Here is a 9,841-nt window from a genome sequence, read left to right on the forward strand (position 1 = left end):
CAGGGCAGTTTAGACAGAGAAATAATAAATAAATAAGATGGGTCCCTGTCCCCAAAGGGCTCACAATCTAAAAAGCCACACCAGATAGACACCAGCAACAGTCACTGGAGGTACTGTGCTGGGGGTGGAGAGGGCCAGTTACTCTCCCCCTGCTAAATAAAGAGAATCACCACATTAAAAGGTGCCTCTTTGCCAAGTTAGCAGGGGTAACTTGGGAATTGTATTATGGGAATTGCAGGCCAACATCTGCAGGAGGGCTGCAGTTTGACACCTCTGGCCTAGAACAATTAAATACATAATACATCTGGCCTTTTATGAAAATGAGGCACAAAATCCTAAAACCATCTATTAGTTTTGTTGTTCACATCTGACCTGCTCATAAGCAGCCTTTGTTTAGAAACTGTATTGAAATAAACTTGCGTGTGTCCCCACACCTAAGATTCCTAACAGTGCAATCCTGTGTATAGTTATGCAGAAGTATACTCAATGGTGCTTGATGGGCCTTACTCCCTAGTAAGTGTGTTTAGAATTTTAACCTTAAATACAGCAACAATAAGGAACAAAAAGCAATAACAGAAAAGAAGTTCTAGCCATTTTTTAAGGTATGCTTGCAGTTTCTCACCTCTGCCAATTAATGTCCCTGCCTCTAATTTGGAAGGCACATTGAAAGTTACTTCCTTGCAAGCTTCACAAAGTACCTAGAAGAAGAAAATTTACAATCAAATGTTTGGTTTTATGTACGAAACAATAAGTAACCAGCATAAATATAATGGCCGACATTTTCCATAGTGGAACATCTGTGTTTAGGGTCTTGCTAGGGCTGCTGTGCAACCTAAGCAATAGTACATATGCTGGTAACCTGTAAGATGGATTACTGCAATGCGCTCTATGTGGGGCTGCCTTTTTGTATGTAGTCCAGAAACTGCAGTTAGTCCAGAATGTGGCGGCCAGATTGGTCTCTGGGTCACCTAGGAGAGACCATATTACTCCTGTGTCGAAAGAACTACACTGGCTGCCATATGTTCCTGGGGAAAATACAAGGTGCTGGTTATTACCTATAAAACCCTAAACAGATTAGGCCCTGGGTATTTAAGAGAAAGTCTTCTTCGCCATGAGCCCCACCGCCTGTTAAGATCATCTGGAGAGGTTCATCTGTGGGGCTGGCGGCCACTCGGGAAAAGGCCTTTCCATTGCTGCTCCTGGACTTTGGAATGCACTCCCTGTTGAAATAAGAGCCTCGCCATCTCTGGCAACTTTTAAAAAGGCACTGAAGACACATTTATTCACCCAGGCTTTTAATTCGATTCATATTTTTAAAATTTTTAATACTGGGTTTCAAATGTTTTCAATGATTTTAATTGTTAATTGGTTAGATGTAAACCACCCAGAGACTCAAGTTTTGGGCGGTATAGAAATATTTTAAATAAATAAATAAAATAAAAGGCTGCTTTGATTGCGTTGCCCATTACAACAGCTGCAGAATAACTAAAAACAGCTTCCAGGCAGTTGTACAGTAGTGTTGCGCAACTGCCCAGAGGCTGTTTAAAGTGGTTCTCATCAGGTCACATGTTGTTCCATCAGGGCAATACCAATAGTCTCCCTTGCGCATTGCACATCAGCCCCAGTAGGTCCCTAAATACTGACATTCTGATGCACAGAATGTTGAACATCTATCATTTCAATCATTGTAATGAATATCTAGTATACACCATCCAACTCATCTCTAGACTCACTCAATATTGAACAGTAGATGATAACCTAATAGTGCCTGATAATGCATAATGAGGTTTTGATATGCGGTAAGAAGGATTAATGGTATAAACAGCATCCATACCTTACTGCACCATGGACATGGTTATGCTTCAAACAGCCATCTCTAAATTTCCATTTAATGAAAACATAAGATTTTCCTTCTGCCAGGAAACCAGTTCCCAATTATTGCAAAGTTCTTAAAAAGAAGATGGCCAGGCAATTTTTTAGAGGAAGAAAGCACACTAATTAATGTCTTCCTCACAAAAAAAAAATGAAGCCTTCAGGGTTCAGATCAGGTGACTGGCTGGATCTATAGAAAGCTTTGGAGAGCAGGTGATGATTGCGGACACTCAAGAAATAATTTAACACTGAACAGAACATAAAAGGTGCATACGATGGTGGGGCTTCTCCCTTCAGCAGGTACTGAGAAGTCCCATTGATGCTTAACTTGCATCATTAACTAAGTACCATTTCGAATTCTTAGTGGAGCCAACACTAAGAATTCCTGTTTGTGGTTTTTGAGGGAAGCATATGACCATGACTGAAGAACTGGTTTGTCCACTCCCTCCCTGTTATCTACTGACACAAAAGATAGGTAGAGATGGGTGTCGTCATCGTACTGATGGCACCACAGCCGAAGCCATGGATGACCTCTTCAAGAGGTATCATGTAGATGTTAAACAGCACAGGGGACAGAACAGATCCCTGTGGCACCCCGTAGACCAAAGACCAAGGGGTGGAGCAGGCATCCCCCAGCACCACCTTCTGAGTACGACTCTCCAGGTAGGAGAGTATAACCGTGCCCCCAAATCCCAACCTGGAGAGGCAAACCAGAAGGATACCATGGTTGATGGTATCAAAAGTCACTGAAAGGTCCAGGAGAATCAACAGAATAACACTCCCTCTGTCTATCCACCTAATGGCACAGTGGGAAATGACTTGCATAGCAAGCATGATGTTGCCAGATTGAATCTGTTGGTCGCTGAGTTTCCCAGAATATGGGAAACACCTATATCAGGCAGCAGTGATATAGGAAGATGCTGAAAGGCATCATCTCATACTGTGCGGGAGATGGCAATGGTAAACTCCTCCTGTATTCTACCAAAGAAAAACCACAAGGCTCTGTGGTCACCAGAAGCTGACACCAACTCAATGGCATACTTTACTTTACACCGTCTATCTCCCGGCATAGGTCATCCACCAGGGTGACCAAGGCAGTTTCAGACTGGAAAGGATGTAAGTAATCAGATTCATCCAGAACTGCCTGGCAGAGTTGCACCTAGGTAATTTTGGAGCCTGGACCTAAAGGCCTTTGAAATCCCCCCACTGCAAGTTAAGCATCATTTTTTAACACGTAGGTTCTTGAGGGCACAAACCACACCACTCTGGACAGAAGATGTGGCACACACACACCCCCAGGGGGTGTGGAGGCCCTGGACTTTGGCCACAAAATTCAGGGGTAAGAGCACCTCTGCTGTCTGGAGCTGAGATAGCTCCATACTCTCCAACACCTTGCCCAAGATGGGGAGGTTAGACACTGGTCAAAATTTATTTAAATTATCTGGGTTCAATTAAGGCTTTTTTTAGGAGGGGCCTAATGACTGCCTCCTTCAGCTGAGGGGGCACCACCCCCTGATTCAGAGAGGCATTCACCACCCATTGACCCAGTCACTCCCTAGCAGCCTTCACCAACCATGAAGGGCAAGGGTCAAGCTTGCACATCGTAGGCCTCAGCCTTCCAAGCAGCCTGTCCACCTCCTCGGGCAACACAGCCTGAAAACTATCCAGTATATCAAGTCCAGATGGTGTATTGGCAACATGCAGTTTTGGTGCTGCAAAAACCTTAGCACACAAGTCAGAACAGATACAAGCAATTTTATCCACAAAATGTATTGCAAATTGATCACAGCCAGCTGCTGAGGGAGCAAATTAACAAGATAACTTTGCTGGCAAGGTACTGTGTCTTACTAGTATATTCAAATGACCACTAACTACTTCTTTGGAGAGGTTAACAACTGTCTATGAAACTGAATGATTGATTGATTGATTGAGTGCCATCAAGTCGGTGTTGACTCTTAGCGAACACATAGATAGATTCTCTCCAGGATTATCTGTCTTCAACTTGGCCTTTAAGGTCTCTGTATGAAATACAGAAGGAGAACTGTCCATGAATGAAACTGAGGAAAGAAGAAGCCACGGAAATGTGAGCTTCTGTGGAAGTACAGTTAAAAGAATGGAATAAGGTAGGTTTTCCAGTACGGAAAGTCCTCAGACTTACGACACAACTGGTTCCTGAAAACTTATTTTCCCACAGGAAACCATGTTATATACGTGGGTTTGTTTCTCACAAGGCCAGATGCCCTATTTTTCCCCCTGCTGCTGTCAAAGTTTGGCATCTGTCAGTCACAGATGCACAGACATGTAGTAGAGAAATTGATTGTGGAGAATCAGAAGTTACTCACCTTTGCCACCCACTCACTTTCCAGTCCCTTCCTGGCTCTTACTCACTTTTCCATGGAAAGAAGGTAAGCAACTGGGTAGCTCACCTCCATCTCCTCCTCTTCCTAGGCAATGGTTAGACAAAGAAAGAAGGGTGGACAGGAAACTGTGTATGGTCTGGAAATGGGCTGGGCTGTCTTCCTCTCATCATTACAGCACAGCAGCTGAGTCTTGAGAAATAGGAGGAGCTGAAGCAGCAACAGAGGCAGCATCTTGGATAGATGAGCCAGCCAATCCCTCTGCAGTCTCAGATGCAGCAGGAGCTGTCACCATGACACCCAGCCTCGATGACAACATGAGCCTGAGCTGCCATTGTTGCCTTTTCTTCCTCTAGTCCACACACAACAGCTGTCTATGCACCGCCCACAGCGAGTGTTGTAATGTTGAAACACAGTTGTAAAGTTGAAGCAAGGTGGCAGTTCATAAGCATCTTAAGTGTTGTTCATCTTAACTTGGAGCATCTTTAGGACTGCCTGTATTAAAAACTGGCAGTTCATTCCCAGCAATAAAGTCCTCCAGAATACACCCCTTTCATTTTGACTCAGCTATCTTCAACACCAAGGATAAGCACTGCAGTCATCAAGGAGCAACAGCAATGATTGCAACTGCTCTGTCAGGTTTTCCAAGTAAATGCTTTCAACACACTCTCTTGAGGAACATAACTGGATCAACTAGAGCCGCGATTAGATCAGGGAGGACACCCTGGCTGCCACTCCCTGGGAAAGTATAATCCGTGAAATTAGAGCGAACAGGTGTCATTCCAAGGCAAAAGTGGAACCTCTCCAGGCAAAGGACCTGCATCATCAGTGTCTTTCTATAGGGCATAATTATGGTGAGCTTAACAGCCTTGTGTATTTGCTAGAAGTTTCCCCAGAGGTAAAGAGCTTGGGGTAAAATGGCAGCATTACATAATTAATTTGAAATATGAAAATTCCATTGCATAAAGATGCCATTTATGGAGAAGACATCACTGGCCTTTTAATAATACTAGATTTGTATGGATGCACCCCTTCAGAATCCATTTCTTCAACATCCCAAAGATAGTAAGGTCATTCTCTTGACCATAATAGGGGTGGGGAGGACAAGCAGATGCAAAGTCAGAGATGTTCCCCCAGTCAGTGATGTCCTCTTTGGCGTGCCGGCATGCGCCTACATGATCTGTGCTGCTCTGTGCAGTGTGGATCTCTGGAGGCCAGAACATGTTTTCCCAGCCTCCAGGAATCCCACAATGCACCACACAACAAGCACGGTGCATTGGGGAATTCCCCCAGCACTCTAGGCACCCTACTCTATGCCCCTTAGCCCAGGTTAAAGCCTAGGGTAAATTCCTGGGGTTGCAGGGGAGGGCTTGCAGGGAGAAATCCTGGAGCTGCACTCAAGCAGCCCAACTCAGGTTGGGCTGTTCATATGAATAGCCTCAATGTGAATAGCCTCAATGAGAGGCAAATGCTTCCCACACATAATGACATTTTAATGCCATCTTTACTACTAAAGAAGCAACTTAAGGAAGCTTTGACGTTACTAGGCACATCTTTGATCATCATGCCTTTCAAGTGGGGCTTTCATTTGATCAGGAAAAGGATTCCTTCATGACTGTGGGAGGGAAACTGCACTGCAACTTCTGTAGTAGTCAAGGATCACACCATGGTTACACAGCTAGGCATAGCTTTGAAGGGAGCCGGTTTGCAGGCTTCAGGGAAACAAATATTCTCCTGCTGAATCAGTTGACCACAGCACAGTCTACCATAGCACAGGACCTAGAATATGCTGGGTGGTCTCCACTCTGGTTCACAGTGTGGCCTTTTCATACATCCATTATTCTCATAGCAATTCTTCTTGGCAGGAAGCTTGCGAGTGTCCAGGTTGTTAGCACCATAGTGGATTAGGAACGTAAGGGGGCAAAACCAGGCAATGTAAATAGCTGTCTGTAACAGAATCTGGTAGCTTAAGCAAAAGGTGCTGGAGGAAATACTGGATAAATGAAATGTCTGCAAAGACATTTCCCTGCAGTTGCACAGCCAAAAACAATCCTAAGAATGTCTGGATTCATTTGGTGCTGCAGTAAACTTCCTCTGTAGAATAATCATGCATAGAGAGCTAAAAATGAACAGGGTTGTTTGGAAGGGAAGGGCAAAAAGCAGCAGTATGGCCGCATATCAGGAGTGTTTAATCATCAAGAGAAGAGCAAATGAATATAAAAATTATTTTTAATAATAATGCTTGAGTCGATTTCTAACAAATGTTATTTAGAAAGCAGTCTGTAACTGATTATTCATTTTTATTTAAATATATAATAATATTATATTATAGCGTTCCTATGTTGATTGAAACATAGTTAAATCTTAAAGCACCTACCATCCTTCTGAAGGATCTTCATTTTAAAACGTGGAGCCATAGAATGTTGAAGATATATCAGTTGGGGGGAGCGGAAGATGGACTGGGAGGGAAGTGGCTTGCTTCTATCTCTGCAAGCTCACAGAAGCTTGTCTTGAAGGGGCGATTGGAGTCAGGGCAGGGGGTGAGTTTAAAAACAAAATCCTAAACCTCTCTCCATGTTGTTTCGGAAGGTGTCGTGCCCACTCTGCCGAAATTCCCCCTCCCTACTATATATATCAATAAAGTGAGTCAATAAAGGTAAAGTTGTGCCGTCGAGTCGGTGTCAGCTCCTGGCGACCACAGTGCCACGTGGTTTTCTTTGGTAGAAAATACAGGAGGGGTTTACCATTGCCATCTTCCACACAGTGTGAGATTTTCAAGATTTTTCTATATTGCTGTTGCCCGATATAGGTGTTTCCCATAGTCTAAAAAACATACCAGCAGGGATTCGAACCAGCAACCTCTTGTTCCCTAGGCAAGTTACTTCCCTGTTGTGCCATTAGGGGTTGATAGCTTTCCCTAACCTTAGCCTTTGGGGAGTGGAGAGCTGGTCTTGTGGTATTGTTCTGGGCTGTGGTAGTGAGCATTTGCTAATCAGCAAATCCCCAAGGTTCATCTGGGTTTGCATTTGGATGAGTGGCTACATGTGAGCACTGTTGGCTGTAAGATATTCCCCTTAGGCAATGGGGCTGTAGCTCAATGGTAGAGCATCTCCTTTGCATGCAAAAGGTCCCAGTTTCAGTCCCTGGCATCTCCAGGTAGGGCTGGGAAAGACCCCTGCCTGAAACCTTGCAGAGCTTGCTCCCAATCTGTGCAGACAATACTGAACTAATGGACCAATGGTCCAACTTGGTATAAGGCAGCTTCCTGTTCCTATGTTAGCACTGAATTGCAAGGGGAAATGGCACAGCAGAGAAATGACTTGACTAGCAAGCGAGAGGTTGCTGGTTCGAATCCCTGCTGGTATGTTTCCCAGAATGTGGGAAACACCTATATTGGGCAGCAGCGAGATAGGAAGGTGCTGAAATGCATAATCTCACACTGTGCGGGAGGTGGCAATGGTAAACCCCTCCTGTATTCTACCAAAGACAACCACGGGGCTCTGTGGTCACCAGGAGTCGACACCGACTGGATGGCAAACTTTACCTTTAGCAAAGGGTGTGGGGGAAGATTCCAGGATGCTGAAAGAAAGAAAAATGTCCTTTCGAAACTTCCCCTGCCCCCTTGGCTCCTGTTTTAGCCCGGAACAGAAGCATTCCTGGGGGAGACTAGAGACACACTAGTCTTGCTGTGGATTCCTACTTTGACACACACACACACACACAACTTCTTTAAGTTCAGAATGCAGAACATCATTAATATCAGGAGAGGCTAATGCCAAAATCAAAAAAGTCCACAAATTACATCTATGAAATAAGAGTACAGCAACCCATATAGGAAATTAAATAACTTGCTATTGTGGGCCACACAGACAGAACTGAATGGACCACATTATGTAATAAGTGTCCCAGCAGAAATAATTCTACCTAAAGCATCACACATTGGCAGGAAATTTATCAGGTTTTATCCTCATATAACCTCTATAAAAGAAAAATTATTTTTACCAGATCTGTGCATAGTGAACTACACCTACTATCATTTTTGTTAAAATTGTTTCTTGTCATTGAATTCTCTGCTTTTACTATATCAAATAAATTAAATCAGGAAATTCAACTGAAATCACTTATCTATAAATTTAACATAATACTGCTATTGCATCCATCTCACATCTATATTTTAAATTCTCCTGGTTAGAATTGAATACATGATATGCTTAATTTAAAAAAACAAAACATATTATTGAGTTTTAACAAAAAAAATTGACATGAGAATAAATTAAAAAGAGCTGAAGTTTTGAAGAGAAAAGAAAATATGTGTTGGTCCAAATGTTCAATGAATGGGCAACTGAAATAATACCAATAAACTATATTCCTATCAGTAAGATCTCAAGGTTCACAATAAAGCAATATTAGCCTATTTCTGTTTGGTCTAAAATGATGCACAACATATCCAACAGTGCTGACAGATCCATGGACCAAATAAAAGTACTGACTGTACATAATAACTTAAGCCAATGCACGTTTACTCGGAAATAAACTCCTCATTTGCTCAATAAAGCTTACTCCCAGGTAGGTGTCATAGGGTTGCAGTCTTGAATAATCTACGAGCGTTTTGTTTCATGTCTAAACAAAAGCATCCCGTTTTACGATGCAGAGTTTTGAGCGGAGATGTAGAAACAATCAAAGCAGCCAAACATGCATGTGAAGAAACTAGCAAGTTCGTAATGGTCTAGGAAGTTCTTCTCTAACGAAATCCGTACAATCCCATCCATTGATCTAGCATTTCACTATCATTCTCATCACCCAAAGCTCCCTGGTCGGGCGGGTAACAGCCTTTCTGCTTTAAACTAAAGCAACTTCATTTGCGTCTTACGGCCTGCGCCGCCACCCGCTCCTCCAAGGTGCGACTCCCATTCCCAGGATCCCACTCACCAGGAGGCCGATGAGGAGCAGGGGACAGGCGACTCTGCGCAGACAAGCTCCGCGCCTGCCTCTTCCTAGCAGGGCCATTTTTCTGTCCAGGGGGCTTGGCGGGGAAAGGCTGCTCTCCCGGGAAGGCGGTGGGCGGAGGGGGCCGTCCAGCTACCGGCGCCGGTGAACAGGTGAGTCCGGCGCGGCGGCGGACGGGCAACATGCAGGGCGGGAGACGAGTCTGCGACAGCGATTCCTCGGAGCGAGCACTTTTAATTAGGTTTTCCCCCCACCCGGTCCTTTCTTCATACTTGTCAAGGAGTGGAGCAGGAAACTCCCTTTGTTTCCATCCCCGCCCCTGTTCTGGGCAGAGAAGAGTTATTGGGGTTCGGATCAAGGGCACGTGTTTTGGCTGGCACCATGCTCTCTGATAAACTGGGAGCCGCCAAACGTGTTAGCAGTTTCTAGAAGAAGGTTTGGGGCAACATGTCTTTGATGGACCCCACCACAAACACACACACTTCCAACCGCACTTTGCCCAGACCAACTCATCATGTTGCCAAGATCTCTCCCTCTCTCTCCCACCCTCTTTCTCTAGCCCTTGTTCACACATTGGACCACATGATGTGCAAGGCAACCAGTGTTCCCAATCAGCTAGTGCTGCTGCACATGTGAAAGCTAACCCAGGGGCGTAGCTATAATTG

The 9,841-nt window shown here is 44.3% G+C and overlaps 1 protein-coding gene across 1 annotated transcript in view; it reads right to left on the reverse strand.

The window, feature by feature from the left end:
* Window positions 1-9,253, reverse strand: part of LOC128323732 (desmocollin-2-like) — a 49,738-nt gene extending 40,485 nt beyond the window's left edge. Inside the window, exons 1-2 of the mRNA XM_053247391.1 lie at window positions 9,159-9,253; window positions 623-698 (exon numbers count right to left, since the gene is read on the reverse strand). Of these exons, the coding sequence (XP_053103366.1) occupies window positions 623-698; window positions 9,159-9,236 (154 nt within the window). The 5' untranslated portion in view covers window positions 9,237-9,253. The remainder of the gene's footprint in view (window positions 1-622; window positions 699-9,158) is intronic.
* Between the last annotated feature and the right edge of the window lie 588 nt (window positions 9,254-9,841).

Source organism: Hemicordylus capensis, chromosome 4 (assembly GCF_027244095.1).
Source record: "Hemicordylus capensis ecotype Gifberg chromosome 4, rHemCap1.1.pri, whole genome shotgun sequence".
NCBI lineage: Eukaryota > Metazoa > Chordata > Lepidosauria > Squamata > Cordylidae > Hemicordylus > Hemicordylus capensis.